We start from the raw sequence: 19,214 nt of genomic DNA, 5'->3' as shown, positions 1-19,214 counted from the left end.
TAATGTATATACATATATATAATGTATAATAATTTAAATGTGTCTGTATATTACAAAATACTAGTCCACTAAAACACAGCTAAGACAGAAAAGACTAAAGGTCAGTTTTATGTTACTGGATATGTAATATGAGAGCACCAGATCAATGCAAGTTGCACAATGCTAGCTAGGCATGACTGGAAGGTCAGTAACATAATAAATATATATGTAACATGTAGCATTATGAGACTTAGTCTACTTAAACTAAACATTTGTATTTTCATGTTACAATATGTCATCATCATAGCACTAAAAAAATAAAATTATTTATTTCCTAATTTTTTAATGATAGTTACAAAGCTAGTTAAGTGACAGACCCCACACCTGGAGTGTAGAAAATAACATAATGTATAAAGTTTCGCTGAAATCAAACATCTGAAATATATTTAGGAAGTTTTAGAGATTATGCAAATAATATTTGAGATTTTTGGGATGAAGAACAGTTTTTTAACTCATAACATGAAATCACTTTGCACTCATACTAGTAATGAAACAGACTCAATTTTCACAAACAGATCTTTTATAAAAATAGTTCATGAAACATCTGATTTTTGGATAAAAAATACTTAAATCTGTACTAATGTCTACCAGATTTTGTGAAGGTACATGTGCTGTATCAAAAGTTATAGTACAAATACTTAATGTGTGCAAATGTGTAGATGAACTTGTATATTATACTGAGTCTGTAGCAAAAGGGCTAAATGACTGCTAGTTATCATAATTTTTCCTGATCTGTCTCTAGCAAAAGCTATCCTTCATATATAAAATGAAGTAGCATGTATAAACTCTCTGTTACACCTTATTCATTGATATTTGTATGTAACTTCTAAAAATATGTAACCTGTAAACTTTAGAACTACATTGATAATGAAGAGAAATTTGTCTTTGTATGTGGCTTATGTACTTGTATTGTATATTGTGTCTTCAACTTGATTCACGGATGAAAACTTTGACTGCATTTGACAGAAACAAGATATGTCAGCAGTCTCATTTGAAACAACTGATAAGCTGACAATTTTGCAGATTTTGGTTTAAAGTGGAGAAACTATAGAATGATGTGTTGGAGCTTTCATCCTGAAAGGAAGCAAATGTGATGATTGTTATGGTATAAATAAAACCAGAATTTACAAAATATTCGATTTCTCAAAACAAGCAAAGTAAGTTGCAGTTTAATAATAAAATGACCTTGTGGAAACCACCAAAATGTGTTGCCAACTTGCCCTTGAAAGTAGAAATTCAGCTAAGAAATGATGGCAGAGTTTCAATGTTGAATTCATTTGCAATTTTCAGTTTCTGTGCCACATCTCCTTTAGCTCTATATATATATCAACATACTCCATGAAATGCTTCAGTTCATTGTAGAGTCAAATTATTGCAACATCAGTATTTTGGGATTCATCTTTAGTGGTTTTTATTGTTTTTCTGATAAGCTTCAAAGATCTGAAGTTGTTTACATGTACAATCTGTACTATTATAGTTCATTCAAACTTTGCTGCTTTCAACATCTGTTTTGTAACTGATATCAACTTCTGTTTAGAACTTTATTGTTAAAATAATAGATAAAATTCCAAATTATTGTGCTGTGACCAATTTTCTTTTGACTTGATGGATGCTGTTAAGATTTTGTTATTGACAAATAAAACCCATAATTACACATTTTGCAAGGTGACCTGTTTTTCTTGGACCTGACAGAAATTTTTGTGATTCTATTCTTTACATAATAAGACATGGTTTGTAATTATTGGTGACCTAATGGAGGTCTTATGGGTTTTGTTCTTGACAGAATAAAACGATTCTTAGTTGTTGAGATGTAATCTGCTACTAGGACCTCAAGATGGCTGTTTTGGTTCTGTTGTTAACAGAATAGAATTATTCTCAGTTATTGAGATGTGACCCATTACTAAGACCTCATGATGACTGTTGTGGTTTTGTATATTCATAAGCTCATGCATAGAATGAATACACCAACTTTCCTTAATCTATAATAAATGTTTTACATGTAAAGACAATGTATTTTTCGTTTTTTGTGATTTGCTTTTGCTAATGCATGAATTGACAAAGTTGTTATTTCTCTTGTGGACCCACATAATGATCCCAACTATAAGTCTGTTTATGACTTCCTGAAGAGTTGGCTTTCTTGCAGGTAAATAATTTTGAAATGATATCTCTTGTAATTTTGTATAATAAAATATTAATACTACTAAGATTACATCACATGCCAGAATATTCTGTTTGATTTCAAATGACAAAATAATAGTTTAAGGAAAACAATAGATATTGGTAATTTTGCATTGAAACAGATTTTAAGTGTGAATCTGCAGTGTGTGTTATGTGAAGTTGCAATATTCATGAGATGAATAGAAACCAAACTGTGTAAAGTTTAATACTTACAATCTTTCAATGAGCTAATTGTATAATAAAATTCTGGGCTTGTACCTCAAACTCAGATTTGTGCTATAACTTTTGCTACTGTCAGACTTACATCTTCTGTAGTACAACTTTACATGCACATATACATAAAATTATAGCTCTCAAAGAATATTTTCAGAGTACTCATGTTAAAATGTTTTTATTTTTTATTGTCTACACCTTTTCTCCTGATAATTTGGTTATTTGGTTCATATCAACAAAATTTCCCATTATTTCAATGGTACTGTCACAGGGCAGACTCAGTGTACCTTATTTCTGATCCTGTGCCTCTCCTTACCTGTTAATGAACTTCAGAATCACTCTTTATAAGAATAAGGAATCTAAGAATATTCAGTATTCAAATGAAAAAAATGTTTTTATATATATATAGGATGAATGCATTGTTTTTTACTACTACTTTTTTCAGTTGTGATCAGTATGCATATATTTTTTTGTCTTAGAAACTGTACATTCTCCTTGATGAACCAGATGGAGTGGCAGGAGAAGCAGCATCTCGCCAAGAAGACCTCACACTTCATGATTTGATTCTAGGTCATGAAGCAACTGGTATGTAAAAGTAAATATTTCTTTATGTATGTAACTGTTAACCCTTTCCAGATGGGTCATGGGTCAAAGGCCACATCATTGCACTTGTCAACTTACATTCAAAATTTTATTGAACTACTATTTTATAACTTTATCTTCTTAAGTTTGGTATCAAACTGTATGTTAATATTTAAATTTTCATATTATACGTTATTTAAAAAGACACCTAAACATCGATTTTTGTGTGTCATGATGTGTTTAATATATGTGTTTTTATCTGATTTTTGAGTTATATGTGAACTTTTAAATTTGGTTATTTGTTAGTAATTCAAATTAGCATATACTAAGGTAATTAGAGAACTGATTTTGTGGTCTTTATTTACTGAGTACTAACTTAAACATAATTAAATTTTATCCTGTGTGTAGTATTATCTACTAATTGATTTGTTCCCAGTTGGTACAGCAGTAAGTTTATAGATTTACAATGCTAAAATCAGGGGTTCAATTCCCCTCGGTAGACTCAGCAGATAGCCAGATGTGGCTTTGCTATAAGAAAACATACACACACACACACACACTAATTGATTTTTGTTGTTTTTTATAAACTGGTAAGTCTATAACCTAGTTATTTTTGGTGAATTTCTGTTTTCTCAATCACTATGATTTTCTTTTACACAGATATACTATCCATTTATTTTATTAATTCAAGCTATGCTATTTTTATTAATCTATTCTATTGCATTGTATCCAACATAAACTTTATACAATTATACACTTGTGCTTTTAATGTTTTAAAAAGTTGTCCAAAGATGATGAGAAGTCTTCATGACAACACTGGTATTACTGATGATGATCTTTTTGCTTCCAGCATCTCTCTTCATCCTCAGATAACTTAACGCTGGGTGTACAAGCTAAAGAGGCATATTGAAAACTTCTTAAACAGCTTACCTGTTTGCTGTGGATGGACATACTTTGTCAGCATTCAAAACTCTAGTAAAGTGTAAAAGCAAAATGGGGTACAGTTGATTTCAGATCTTGATAATGCCAATAGAAAGAAATAATTAATTAACATTATTGTTGAAGCCATTCAAGTTGCAGTACTTTTATGCAATGCTTAGTTGTGGTAGTTACACATGAAAACTGGCTCTAAAATAAACAAACTGATTTTGCTAAAGCAGTGAAGCAATGTTTTACAGTTTATTTCTGTTGTTGCCTTACAGAACATTGGGAGCTTTGGCGATGTAGGTACAAGTAATCTAAAGAGGATTATTGGTGATGGACTTAAAGATGATGGAAATGTTTTAATTCCATCAAAGAAATATGCTTACATGCTAATTTTAGCTACAGCTTATGAAGTCTCTTTTGACAAATCCTGTTTTTTTAAATATTGCCTTTTGAATTAAGAACTTAAAACTTGTATACTGTTATAATATGCATTATTAGCTGAGCTGTTTATGCTATTCTAATTGTTATAACAAATTAATTAAATTTTGATTGTGAGACACTAAGATCTTGTGTCATGCCAAGTAAGTAATACTTTTGGCGATCTGTTTATCTTTTTCAGAACAAGCATCATAGTGTGAGGATTGACATTTGCTCAGTAGGTAATACCCTCTTCTCTAACTCATTTTCCATCGCATCAAGAGTTATGTGACTTTAGTCTTAAAGACAAAAAGCAGAAGACTTTCAAAACGTTGTCCTCTACACTTGTGTCTCCACAACAGGCAGTAGCTATCAATTCTACAAAGTTTCATCAAGATCAAATTGCTGAATTTCAAATTCTGTTATCATGTTTGATAGGTCAACTACAAGATGCATTTTCCTGTTATGAAAGAGCTGTAAAAGTTAAACCAGACACAATTAGTCACCATCAGGGTCTTCTTCGATGCTTGATGGGTTTAGATCAGTCAAACACAGCACTTACCTATGCTACTGGTCTTGTAAATGAGAGGTTTGTGTTTGTTTGTTTTATGCACACTTTTAAGTTATTTTCATCCAACAGGAAACAGAGTTGCTTTCTTAAACATGGGTATTTCTTCTTTTTATAATTTGTCTAGCTTTACACCTGACAGGAAATAAGATTTATTTGTTAATTATATTTATTTTCTTATATTCATAATGCTTTGTACTAGCACTAACTCTATATAAACTTCGACATTTTCTGGTGAAAAATGTGAAAGTTTAGATAAATTTTTTTGTTGCATTATTTTTATAGACCAGAATGGTCAAATGAGATAAATCCATTTCATGTAGAATCAGCATGGAAGTTAGCAGACTGGGACGGCCTTTCTGAGTTCCTAAAATCGGTAAGTACGATAAGATCAAAAGTATTTTCAAATTTTAAATTAATGTAGTGACTAGGATGATTTGTTAGCTACATTCATTGGCACAACTGTTTGAGCATAAATGTCTTCTTTATTTATACTTCTGTGCATAAATGTCTTTATTTATACTTCTGTACATAAATGTCTTCTTTATTCATACTTCTGCACATAAATGTCTTCTTTATTCATACTTCTGCACATAAATGTCTTCTTTATTCATACTTCTGCACATAAATGTCTTCTTTATTCATACTTCTGCACATAAATGTCTTCTTTATTCATACTTCTGCACATAAATGTCTTCTTTATTCATACTTCTGCACATAAATGTCTTCTTTATTCATACTTCTGCACATAAATGTCTTCTTTATTCATACTTCTGCACATAAATGTCTTCTTTATTCATACTTCTGCACATAAATGTCTTCTTTATTCATACTTCTGCACATAAATGTCTTCTTTATTCATACTTTTGTACATAAATGTCTTCTTTATTCATACTTTTGTACATAAATGTCTTCGTTATTCATACTTCTGTACATAAATGTCTTCTTTATTCATAGTTCTGTACTAGTTTAATTGTTCTTCTGATACAGAAGAGCATCGTAAGTCCTCATTTATCTAAAGAAACTGTCCCAAGAGACATCAGTTTGATTTGTTAAAACAGTGAGTGTTTATTTATCTCTTATTATGGAAAAAAAAATTAAAAAACTATTGTGCCTGCAACATGTATAATAAAATTGCATCATGATAAAATAAACTATAATTTGTACAATTTACAGAAATGAATAAAACATTGTTTTACAAGTAGTATGATTAAAGTTTGTCATTTTTATATTCAAACTTTTATTGATTAAAGTTTCAATTAATAATGTTTTATACAACACATTGAAAAACTCATTACTGCCACTTCACTGGAAATTCGTGGTTTCACTGAAAGTCTTTTCACTAGAGATGTAGTACTGTAATATAAATAACAGTGAATCTTGTTTGTTTTTTTATTAGAAATTTGTTTAGAATAGCACTTGCTAATAATACCAGGAGGTTCAATGACCCTTCTTGTAGAGCTGGCTCTCTTGCAGCAAGTAGAGGAGGAATCCTTTACTTACTTTACCAATCGACTTCTGTTTATTTACTGTCCTGTTGACAAGCTCGTGTTTTAGTTTTACTGCTGTATCATACAGTTTCCTTTCTTCTGAATGTTGTGAGGAATACTTTCTATGGTTGTCACTTTTGCCATATTAATGCACGTGGAGCCATATTCTTTCATTAGAATTGAGTGGATATGGCGGAGCTTGTTAACTGTCTCATTTACTTTTACCCCTATGTGGTATGGCACACAGTGACAGAGGATGGTCTTACTATACAGTTTCTTTATTTCTGTCATCCATATGGGAAAATACTGAATTACTGATATGATACCTTTCCTATACTAACATAATTGCTTTCCTAGAGTTGCCCTACACTCTCTTTGTATAAATTTTGCTTATCACTAGCCTTGAGACTTCTGTCCAGATTCGTATTTCCATGCAAGTAAGTATGCAACAACCCTCCAACAGTAAGAGAGTAACACACTTTTCTAGCACAGCTGACTTCCTCCATTCTGAAGTATACAATCATCATTTCATGACTGGGCAGTTTATAAGCATTGGGTTTGTCTGTTGGCAGATGTGACAGCTTTTGTACAGCAAGTGGTGGACAAGTTCATGAAGCCTCTGCCTTTCTTTTGTACATGACATATCTCCAGTTATGTTTCTTGTTTGAGATGGAAGGAATTTTGTCAGTTTTTTTTATTATTACCTGCATCCTAATCATGTACCAATGCTGGCTTGAAACTACCTAAACCTTTTTTATTCTTTTGTACAATTTAGTTTCCTCAAGTTTGTTTCATTCACCTTATTTCTGTAGAAATCTCAATCTTACATTGGTGTTTTGGTGCATGCTCTTTTACTTATCTTTTCAACAGTTGTGTGTTTATCTTCTTCAGCATTATCCTTTCATATTTGGTTGATTTGTTGCTACCATTTGTTAGGAGCATAATGCCCTTGTTACTTAAGTCCTTTAACCCCACCCTATTTTGTTCTCATATGTTTTCATCTGCCTGTGTAGTTTTACTAAAATATTGTAAAGTGTTTCATTTCTCTGTATTCTACATGGTATATCTCCCTTTCAGTGCAGTATGGAAGTTCTTGCAACTTACCAGTTTCTAACTGCTGGAGTGGTGGACCATGAAGGCTTCGTCAAGTGCATGACAACTTTCAATCAGTAGAGAGTAGGGTGGTGGTGCTCTGCTAGTGCATATAGTGTGTATCCTTTTACTACTGAGGAATGGATGAAAAATTCCCAATATTGTATGGTTTTCTGTTAAACAAGTCTGCCTCATGCATTTTACTCCTGGCTAACTTTTTCCCACATTTTACTATCACTTGAATATCAGTTCTCATGCAGTCTTGTGTTTGAGTCACATATAACCAGTCAGCATACGGCCTCCCAAGTATGAATGATAGGGACCCTACACCTACCATGGACCAGACAAAATTCCTGACACTACATGGTTTATGACTGGAGTTGACCCACCATGTTTGCATTCCCTTTTTTTTACCATTTCCCAGGTGTTAAGTTCTCAGGTAGCCTTTTCTTAGTTGTGTACTGGGTCTTCAAACATTTGCCGTATCTAAGTTGCCAGAAAAAATGTTGCTTTTCCTTTCTGCTTCCTGCCATTGAAGTGAAGATTTTTGGGACCCTTCTCCTTCTGTAGACTAGAAGACATGTATTCAATACTACCTGGTTTTGGACTAGAGTTAACCTACCATGTACTTTCTATTGCACCTAGCTACTACACCATCAAGCATATCCATTTTCCATACTGGACTTGTTTTCTTGGTGACACGTATCTTCACTACAGGTGAAGACTATACTCTGCATGTGTGTTCCTATGCTTTTGTAGTATAGGGTATTGTGCTCCAATTGTTTTCTTCAGGCACTTTCTGAAGGGAGTTCACCTAAGTTGCTTTTGTTTTGGTTTCTCCACTGTTTTAGTGTGGGATTTAAGCTCTAATGTGAGGGTAGGTAAGATATTGTATTGAATGTTAAGGTTTTCCAATGTTGAAAATGTATTTCGTATAGGTACTTACCTCTGTCACACTTCCCACCCTTCTTGTTTACTTCCAGTACATCTTTAATTGAGTAATTTAAAGTGATAATTGAATAATTATTATAGATTATGCCAGCTGTGCTAGGATAGTACATCACACCCCTATTGGTGGAAAGTTGTCTCATGCTCATTTTTATACTACAGTTCATCAATAGCATGTGGAAATGTGAATTGAGGTGTGAGTCTCAAGGCTAGTGGAGAGTAACAAATTGTGCATGTGGAGGGCAGTATGACCTGAAAAAAAAATTGTTATGTGAGAGGATCTAAGTTTTATTGCAAGTACATTTATGGTGTTGGAAAATTTTAACTTTATACAGTACTGCCTGGAAATTGTTATCAGATATTATGTCATGGAACTTTCTATTTGCAGTTCATTGTTTTCCATAATCCAGAAAACAGCTTGTTGTGTGGCTTCCATCTCTGTTCTTGAACTTCTTGTATAAGACTTTTAAGTTTCACAAGAAGAATGTGTTGTTTTGCAAGACAGTAAGTACCCAGTCGTCTCTGTTTAATATAGGGACCATTTGTGAGTGCGATGACAGATCACTGCTTACATTTTAAATAACTGCTGACAAAATTTTTCTGATTCCCTCTTTGTCTTCTCTCTCTATTTTCTGTTCAGGTTAATTACCACAGATTCCAGTGGTACCAGATGTTTATTTAACATGAGGAACTATGAAACAATTTGGTGATCAGTTATCTTAATGGTGACTCTTTAACATAGGTCCAACCATAACTGTATCTTTAGGTGCCATTTAGGTAGTCTCTTTCTTGATTGGTATCTGTAAATCATTGTGGAGCTGTAATTTCCCAACTAAAAAAGGACAGTGGTTCAATGATGAACTTTCTAGAAAAGTTTATTTTTTATTATTTTACATTTAACTTTGAAAAGTGAAAATTGCTTGATTCTGCAGAACACTTTAAGGCATTATAAACAAGGGAGAAAATACAAAAGATTAATAATTGGTGCAGCTATGTGTATTTTAATAGTCAATATAGTTTCAGTTAAAAGGTAATAAATGAAGTTCATTCTAAGAATGTGTATATTTTTGCCTGCTAATTGTTCCATGTTACCTGTACCTTAGTACAGTTTTGTAACTCCGTTTTTTATTTATCAAATTTTTAGCAGATTTCTTCTGATAACTGGGGAGTTGCAGTTGGAAAAATTCTTCTTTCTGTTAAAGAAAAGGTATGAGAAACTTTTAATAACTAATATATAGTCATTTATATAACAAGTTTAATATGTAGTAACTTATGGATGACACTTTTTTGCCAAGTGCCCTTGTTTCTTAATTAGTAGTTGTAAAAAATTACTAATTAAGAAAGTAAATTTTAAAGTTAGCTTATTTACAACAAACAAACATACTTATCTCACATAATAAGAACGTTTATGTTGATCTTTCCAGTGATGGATTAAAGGTTGTATGTGCATAGTGGCTAATAATCTTTGAGGGTCCTACAATGGGCCTACATTAAGACCATAAGCCCTAGGGCTGAGCCTCTTCTAGCCCCAACCTAAATGACCCATTGGATCTTTCAATTTAAATTATATTGTAGACTTTAAGAAAATGTTTATTGTGTTGCACTCTTGGTTTCACTCAGTGTCAAGCCTCTAACATATTTGTACCACACACTGCAAAAGTAATTGTTGAGCATTTTAGTCATCCTAAGTGGTGCTCAGCAATAACATATGGTAAATGTACATTTTTATTCTTTAAGTTATGTTACATTTTGAAATTTGAATGACAGTATGATTACTTTCTAACATTTAATGTAGAATATCCTGTTTGTGAAATAAAATTTGGCATCAACATTATCCATGTCTGTTCTTCTGTAATTTCAAAAGTAAATGTTGAGTTTTGTTTCTTTGTGCAACTTTTCAAACTGGAGACAGGCAAATGATTGAACAGAGACCACTATTTGCAATATATGATGTATGGTCAAAAAGTTCTAAGACTTCACTTTTATTGCACAGAACAATGTACATACATCAGTATTATATTATATCCCGTTCAAAGTAATCCCCTCCAGCTAATACACACTTGTCCTAATGTTCCTGCCATTTTCGAAAGCCTTCAACTTTTGTGTGACTAAGTTCTGCTTTCACATAATTGTGGATGGTTGGAATGTCATCAAATCACCTTCCTTTCAACTTAATTTTGATTTTTGGGAACAGAACAAAATCACATGTGGCAAGATTGGGAGATTACAGGGGTGTGGTATCACAGGAATGTTTCTTTCTGCCAAACGTTCTTGAACAGATACAGCACTATGTGAAGGTGCATTGTCGTGACAGAGAAACCAATAATCATTTTCCACAGCTCGCAGCAGTTTCTTCTAATTTCTTCCTTCAAGCAAATTAGGACCTTTTTATAAAATGCTTGGTTAACTGTCTGGCCATTAGGCAGGCATTCATGATGAACAATACCTTGAACATCAAAAACACGATCAACATTGTCTTTACATTTGATCAAGACTGTCATGTTTTTTTGGAAGTGGTGATGATGGAGATTTCCACTGGGGTGACTGAAATTCCGTTTCAGGGTCATAACTGTGTACCCATGACTCAATAACCAGTGATAATGATGTTGATGAAATTTGGATCAATTTCTGGCCTTCTTTTCAGATCCTCACACACTTGTTGATGGTGAAACTTTTGGTCAACCATCAACAGCCTTGGAAAAAATTTTGCAGACACTTGACACATGCAGAGTTTTTCAGTTAAAATCACATGACATAATGCAGAGGAAATGTTCAGTTTGTCAGCAATTTCATGATGCAAAATTTGATGCAAACATGTTGCTTTTATTTTCTGTCCATTTATATTTCAACAGAAGCAAGAGATGCTTCTGTCTTTGAACACGGGTATAAGGTCTGGATAAGTGGTTTATCCGTGAGGTAGATCACTATTTGTACTTTGTACACACCTCAGTAAAGCTTACTGCCTCTGTACTGGCACCTGTAACAGAAGAAATCTTTTGATCAGAACTCATATATAAGATATATCAAGTTGTTTATGAGTTATGTTTGGAATATTATTGTGTGAGTAAACATTCAAATAATAAATAATATATATTAAAACAAGAACACTTGAGTTCATGTCCTTTTTAAGTCACACAGTTTGAAAAATTATGAGTTCTCTTACATAGTAAAAGTTGAGCTAAGATTGTCCATTTCATTGATTCCATAAACTGTAGTGGAAAACTATTTTGTAATTTTAAAAACAAATCGTCTTTTTTTGCTATTACTTATTAGTCAAGAAAATATAATATCAACAAAAGTATCATATTTTGTAATTGTTATTGTATGTATGTATATATATTATCTACACTGTATGAATATTCAAACTAAATCTACATCATGGGAAAAGAAAATGGTTCCCCTTAAAGAACTATGTACATCTACTTATTGTAGTTGTTGTATATAGTTGAAATCTAGTCATTTATTTGAAAGGGATGAAAATAAGTATGTGTATCTGTATCATAGTAATAGTTCTTAGTTTAAATTTAGCTATTTATTTGAAACAGATTAAAATAAGTATGTGCATTTGTTTATCCTAGTTATGGCTTTTATTTTAAATCTAGCTATTTATTTGGAACAGGTGACATAGAGATTTGCATCTGTTTACCTTGTTTGTTGTCAGGGTGTTTTAGTTTATTGTATATATAAATATATATATATATATATATATATATATATGTATATATGGGCTGGATTCTTTGTAGTTGGTGTCTGGGACTTGGCAACAAATTTCAATAACAAACAAACAGCATACAGTTCTCTTGTTTCAGGTAATAATGTATTAAAACAATTAAAATGTATAAACAAATGTTTTTTTCATTATTTGCTAGCACAGTTGTATCTAGAGCATTAAATACTTGTCTTCTTTTCATCAAAATCCACATAGCCTGGTCCAGTTACTTTAGAATCCAATTCACAAAACAAATTAATTCTTGTCTTCTATGTTGTTACAATATAGTTTGTGATAATTTCAAGTTAGAAATCACCAATATATGCTTTTATGGCTAAACTCACAATCACACAGGCTAGATCTATCTGTTCAATCAAACTAACCCAAACTACATTTTTGACACACATTTATAACCTCACAGAGGTCTTAAACATTCTTCACATTATGAGTTATTGTGATAAAATAATATTCAATCAAAACAATGAGAAAAATTTTGAAGTTTCAAGCAAAATAATGCAATAGTACAGCAAGTATAAATCACAGTCTGTGATTCATACACAGAAAAGTAATTATAAACTACTGCTACTAAAAATAACTAAATTGAACACTCTCTCTTATACTACTTAAGTAATAACACTTACATTAAACTTAAACACTTGTGTGGATATAACAATAAGCTTCTCTTTAAGAAACGTATTTACAATTATTTTTTGTACTATATACAAAGACTGTTTCCAGTTCATCCAAAAAATCTACTCATACAGTCTGCACCAACATTTGCAGTCCTCTTGTTGGATTCAATGTGGGACCAGAAGTTCTTGGGGTACAATACCTAACTCATGATTATTGCACAGTCAGTTTTATACTTCTGGATCTTTGCAAGTGGTTGATGATTCATTTGGGTGATGAACTCCTTCCATACAGACTGTTCAAGAAGTTCCAAATGTCAGTATGGTGGCCAAACACTTCTTGAGTCACAGATCTCACTGCTCAGTGTCTTTCTGAACAGATCCTTGAGTTTCTTCAGATGGTTACATCATACATGATGTTGGTGTTTTTTTTGCAACATTTTTCTCATCAAGAAGTTGAATGCTGCTGCTGAATTGATTAATCCAGATGGCATCTTTCTTGAATTGGTGCCATTCATCAGGTGTCAAAGAGGCTGTCTTCTCTTTAAACTTTGCCAATACACTTTTCTGAGATTGACCTTAGTGAAGAACTTGGGCCCATTTATTTTCACTGCAATAGCATCTGGGTTGCCCATAGGTTTGGAGCCAAATTCTGTCATAAAGTTTATTTTCTGGAAATCTGTACAGATGGTTGTGAGACATTCATGGTCTTCATGATTACCACCAGTGAATAGTAAACTTAATTTAAAGGCCCAGTTATTCCAGCTTCTAACATTACTTTAACTTCTAGCTTAATCAGGCTTTTATTATGTAGAACATTTGGTAGGGCTTCACTTTGACTGAGTTCTTGGTCATGGTCACAGTCTGTCTGGCTTTATCTGTCTGTGGAGACAGATGCACACTGCTACTTCTTTCTTCAATTTGTCATTAATTTCTTCATTGATGTTGACACTTTTGTACATGTCATCTACACCCAGTGGTCTCAGATTTTCATTTTTTTTGTGTGTGAAAATTACTAACCTTCAGATGAGTTTGTTGTGTCTTTAAGGAACAGAAACCTTCTTTCTGAAATGTTAATCCTTGGACTTCTTATCATAGAAACATTTCTGTCTGACATCGGCTGCATACAAACTTGTTTGAGTGAGTTGACAAGTCGTCTACAGTTGGTTTCTTAGGTCGAACACATATTGGTATATGTGCATCACTTCTGACTCTTCTTCTTCTGTGAACAGTTTTCACAGTATCTGCATTGGACCTCATACTGCTCTTCCATGCAGTAACATGAATACTGAAAGTCTTATATTTACGTACGAGAATTATTAATAAGCAAATACTACTGCCTTGAGGTACTTGTCCTGGTCACGTGGTCTTTTCTCGAACATTTTCATCATGCTCTTTAGGACGTCATCAACTGTCTTGCAAAGAACTGCTTAGTGCTGATGAGTCTGCACACCTCTTGAATCAATTTTGAGGTAAACTAGGTCCCTCTGTCACTTGAGACTTCTTTTTAAAACCCTTCTCTGCAGAACACTTATAAGGAAGGTTTCTGCGAGTTTCTCTGTCTTTGGTAGTGCTATGGCTTCTGGGTAATGTGTTACATAGCTACTATCATCACATACATATTGCTCATGTCAGGTGTAAGTTGTCCAATCAAGTCCATGGCAACTGTGTTGGATAGCACTCCCATAAGAGACATTTCATCTCATGGCTCTATGGCTACATTCATTCTAGGTAGAGTCCCTTTATTTTGTATGCCATCTTCTTTATTCCTTGGTGTCATTTCACAAGTTACTTGTTGGCCATTACTTGAGTCTAGTGCTTTGTTGGTACAATGATCTGTTTAACTTCTGGTAGAAGTGCTTTGATAGATCTGATACAGCACTTTCTTCTGATTCTCTGTTCTGTATATCCTTTTTTCCTCAGTTTTGTGCTCAATTGTCTCTTAGACATTGTTTCAAAGTTTCATCATTGAAGGGTCTTTCTTCTGTGCTTTCTTCAATTCCCATAGACATACATACACAATGTCACTTTTTGAGATTTTCAGAGGGTTGATGTTTTGCTTTTATTTTTTGAATTCTTGTGGTGACTGCAGATACTTCATCAGTCTCCTTTCTGTCTAGTTCTTTCAAATTTCTGTTGTCAGGTATATTGCTGATTACCATGTCATAGATGGGTGCTTTCTTATGTGTTGTCTCAAGGTCTCCCACATAGTATGGAGTTTCCCTTTATTGTTACTATAGGAAACTTTCTCACTGCCCCATCAGTCAGCACACATATATGTACTTTTGCCATTATCTGGTCATTTGATACTAGAGTAATTCTCATTACTGCTCCCAGTGTTTCATTTCACTGTCATGTTCTTGTTGCCAAACATAGTGTTCACCTACTGATAAGTTGTGATTGATCCGTTTGTTAATTTGAACTGACTGTCATTCAAGTACTGTTTAATCATGAATTATTTTATGTGATTTCTGGCAACAGTGACAATCATTCTTCTCTAGTATCTTACTAGCACCATCTTTGTAGGTAACTCTAACTGCTTGATTTGAGATTCTTGTTGGTTGCAAACTTGCAATCATATCACAATATGTCTCATTTTCTAACAAGTGTAGTATCTCCCATTTGTCTGACGACTTCTTGTCACCTGTGGTGGCATCCTGCTTGTAATCCCTCTTCTTGGCTTTGAATGGTTATGATTGGATTTGCCTGTTATGTTCTCCCCATGGGCTTCCACATTCTATTTTGCCAGCTTGATCATCTTTATCATGTCATTTGGTGCTCTTTCTGGTACAAAAAATGACATGTAAGTGGAGTACATGATAATGAATTATTCATCTGTTAGTAGGTTTACCAGTCCTTCAAAACTATCTTCACACTTGGCCATGTAAATTCACCTTGTGAAATATTGCTGTAGACATGCCACAAACTGAAATATAGTTTCTCTAGTGTCAACTTTGCCTTTTCTAAATTCTAACAAAAACCATCCTATGTAATTTCATTGCATTTCAGCAAGGCAATTTTTAACATATTCTAGTCCATGGCATCTTCTGATATTACACCTACATACACTTGTAGTCCTTTTACTGTGAAAAGGATTGTCCCAGTTTTGACCTTGAGGGGTGAATCTTTCACTTCTCATTAGATCATTCATGTTGTCTTTCTATTCATCAAGTTTTGTCAGCCCATTGTTAATGATCCTTCAATTTGCTTGTTAAACTTAGTGACTTCAAGTTGTACTGTTATATTCTCTTTGTTTTTTAGTCTCTCCTCTCTCTCAGTTTCCAGTTTTTCATTTCTTTTTTCAGCCTTTCTTTTTCTTCTCTTTTTTGTTGTTTGTTTCTCTCTTTATGTCTTGTTGTTGTGTAACAAACTCTCATATATCACCATCTTTAAGGCTAAGTTATTTGCCCTTCACCATCCACTTATCAAAGCCAGTTAAAATGGTGTATATGTGGCCTCTACAATATTTATTCTATTGCTTCAGCTGTGAATTTATAGGCCTATGCTTTACAGTAAGTGTCTGACTTGTTGGCATTTCAACAGTGAAGAAACAGCATAGAGTTCACTTTTTTTTAAATAATAGTAAATTAAAACAAGTCAAACATATTCAAATGTTCATTACACTGTTGGCTATTACAGTTGTATCCAAATCTTTAAATTGTTGTCTCCTTTTCTTAAAGCTCGCACAATCTTGTTCATATTATATAATTTTTACTTTGTTGTTACAATACAGTCTGTGATAATTTCACTTCAGAAATAGCCAGAATACACTCTTTATGGCTAAACTCCCACTCAGACTGTCTAGATATATCTAAGTGACCAACTCAAAGTGCATTTTGGATGCATATTTGTTGTCTGAAAGAGGCCTCAGTTGCTTTACACAATGGTTTTCATGGGATATTATGATGCAATAATTTGTGATAGTGTGAAAATCTTGGAAGGTTCTACTGACATGATTCAGCAATATACAACAAGTGCCAATTCACAACAATTTAATCAAAGTATGATACATGCACAGCTACGTAACAAACCTGTGGTAAACCATCTCCACAAAAAATAAGTGAATTTAACACCAAAGATGTATTCAAACTGTTTAAATCTACCTGTTCATTGAGAGCATATGAAAATAAGTTCATACCATGAATGTGATGTTATGTAGAAGATCTTGTAACATAAATTTTCAATTAATTTTGATTTTTGCCATTGGTTATAATCATACACAACATTATAGCAAAGTTCTTGAGAAAAACTTAGTTTCTTTCCTGAGTTTTAAAGTATAATCATGGTATAAATAAACTTTTGTATCTCCATAAGAAAATAAATGCTTTAATTAGCAAAGATGTATTTCCAACATTCAAGTGCAATACATATTTTTTTATATGTTAGTAATGTAAATGTATTTGGAAGAAGTGAAGAGGCATGTCACTTAAAGATTATTCATGTCTCTAGGAAATATTCAAAATGCTTTTTGGATTGATGTGGTAAATTTTGTTCCACCATTGACTATCTCACATAGGAAAATGAGAAAATATTGGAACACCTGAAAATTGTAAGAACTCAGCAGATGGGACCTTTATCAGCAGCCTCCATGGAAAATGGTGCATACCAGCGTGGATGCAGTCACGTTCTCAGGTAATTATATTAAATCTCCATTTATATAAAAGTATAAATCACCATACATGTTATCATGTTCTTCAGTAATTTTTTATATCTACTTACAAGGGAATAGTTAATACCAGTGTGGATTCCACCATGGTTTCAAGTGATTGCAATTAATTTTATTTCTATTTACAAGATAAATTGTGTGTACCAGGGTAGATATAATGTTCTCACGTAACTGTTTTTATCAAATTATAAGAAAAGTGATGCATTTCATGCTTACAGAATTAAGAAATAAGAGTTTAAATGAAAGTAACTAACAAAGGATTAATAATCATATTGACAAAAGTCTTAAAGTAATGGGGACAAAATAAACTGAAGAAGCAAAAATATAAAAGTTCTGAGGTTACATGGAGAATGGTACATATCATTGTGGATATCTTTGAAGTAATTGTTTTAATGTCTAATTACATGGAGAATGGTACATATCATTGTGGATATCTTTGAAGTAATTGTTTTAATGTCTAATTACATGGAGAATGGTACATATCATTGTGGATATCTTTGAAGTAATTGTTTTAATGTCTAATTACATGGAGAATGGTACATATCATTGTGGATATCTTTGAAGTAATTGTTTTAATGTCTAATTACATGGAGAATGGTACATATCATTGTGGATATCTTTGAAGTAATTGTTTTAATGTCTAATTACATGGAGAATGGTACATATCATTGTGGATATCTTTGAAGTAATTGTTTTAATGTCTAATTACATGGAGAATGGTACATATCATTGTGGATATCTTTGAAGTAATTGTTTTAATGTCTAATTACATGGAGAATGGTACATATCATTGTGGATATCTTTGAAGTAATTGTTTTAATGTCTAATTACATGGAGAATGGTACATATCATTGTGGATATCTTTGAAGTAATTGTTTTAATGTCTAATTACATGGAGAATGGTACATATCATTGTGGATATCTTTGAAGTAATTGTTTTAATGTCTAATTACATGGAGAATGGTACATATCATTGTGGATATGGTAATTGTTTTAATGTCTAATTACATGGAGAATGGTACATATCATTGTGGATATCTTTGAAGTAATTGTTTTAATGTCTAATTACATGGAGAATGGTACATATCATTGTGGATATCTTTGAAGTAATTGTTTTAATGTCTAATTACATGGAGAATGGTACATATCATTGTGGATATCTTTGAAGTAATTGTTTTAATGTCTAATTACATGGAGAATGGTACATATCATTGTGGATATCTTTGAAGTAATTGTTTTAATGTCTAATTACATGGAGAATGGTACATATCATTGTGGATATCTTTGAAGTAATTGTTTTAATGTCTAATTACATGGAGAATGGTACATATCATTGTGGATATCTTTGAAGTAATTGTTTTAATGTCTAATTACATGGAGAATGGTACATATCATTGTGGATATCTTTGAAGTAATTGTTTTAATGTCTAATTACATGGAGAATGGTACATATCATTGTGGATATCTTTGAAGTAATTGTTTTAATGTCTAATTACATGGAGAATGGTACATATCATTGTGGATATCTTTGAAGTAATTGTTTTAATGTCTAATTACATGGAGAATGGTACATATCATTGTGGATATCTTTGAAGTAATTGTTTTAATGTCTAATTACATGGAGAATGGTACATATCATTGTGGATATCTTTGAAGTAATTGTTTTAATGTCTAATTACATGGAGAATGGTACATATCATTGTGGATATCTTTGAAGTAATTGTTTTAATGTCTAATTACATGGAGAATGGTACAT

The 19,214-nt window shown here is 32.5% G+C and overlaps 2 protein-coding genes and 1 long non-coding RNA gene across 14 annotated transcripts in view; 2 read left to right on the top strand and 1 right to left on the bottom strand.

Annotated features, from left to right (window-relative positions):
• The window catches only part of LOC143242269 (serine/threonine-protein kinase ATR-like), a 29,218-nt gene extending 26,224 nt beyond the window's left edge, over positions 1–2,994 (top strand). The window contains exon 7 of the mRNA XM_076485636.1: positions 2,910–2,994. Within this exon, the coding sequence (XP_076341751.1) occupies positions 2,910–2,994 (85 nt within the window). The remainder of the gene's footprint in view (positions 1–2,909) is intronic.
• LOC143243107 (serine/threonine-protein kinase atr-like) overlaps positions 1–19,214 on the top strand; it is a 34,631-nt gene that overhangs the window by 4,742 nt on the left and 10,675 nt on the right. For 2 of the 12 annotated variants that reach the window (XM_076486856.1, XM_076486855.1), the window contains exons 3-8: positions 2,910–3,025; positions 4,795–4,945; positions 5,210–5,300; positions 9,599–9,661; positions 12,198–12,263; positions 17,309–17,424. In XM_076486856.1, the coding sequence (XP_076342971.1) occupies positions 3,004–3,025; positions 4,795–4,945; positions 5,210–5,300; positions 9,599–9,661; positions 12,198–12,263; positions 17,309–17,424 (509 nt within the window). In that variant the 5' untranslated portion in view covers positions 2,910–3,003. Of the gene's footprint in view, positions 1–1,833; positions 2,183–2,909; positions 3,026–3,862; positions 4,011–4,558; positions 4,946–5,209; positions 5,301–9,598; positions 9,662–12,197; positions 12,264–17,308; positions 17,425–19,214 lie in introns of those variants that run through there. The other 10 variants (XM_076486866.1, XM_076486867.1, XM_076486857.1 and 7 more) reach the window with 10 other exon arrangements.
• The window catches only part of LOC143243112 (uncharacterized), a 33,002-nt gene continuing 24,754 nt past the window's right edge, over positions 10,967–19,214 (bottom strand). Inside the window, exon 3 of the long non-coding RNA XR_013023911.1 lies at positions 10,967–11,431. This is a non-coding gene — a long non-coding RNA (uncharacterized LOC143243112). The remainder of the gene's footprint in view (positions 11,432–19,214) is intronic.

This window comes from Tachypleus tridentatus, unplaced genomic scaffold, assembly GCF_004210375.1.
Source record: "Tachypleus tridentatus isolate NWPU-2018 unplaced genomic scaffold, ASM421037v1 Hic_cluster_2, whole genome shotgun sequence".
NCBI classification, from domain to species: Eukaryota; Metazoa; Arthropoda; class Merostomata; order Xiphosura; family Limulidae; genus Tachypleus; species Tachypleus tridentatus.
The sequence above is the reverse complement of the archived record's forward strand: the minus strand, read 5'-3'. Positions and strand labels throughout refer to the sequence as shown.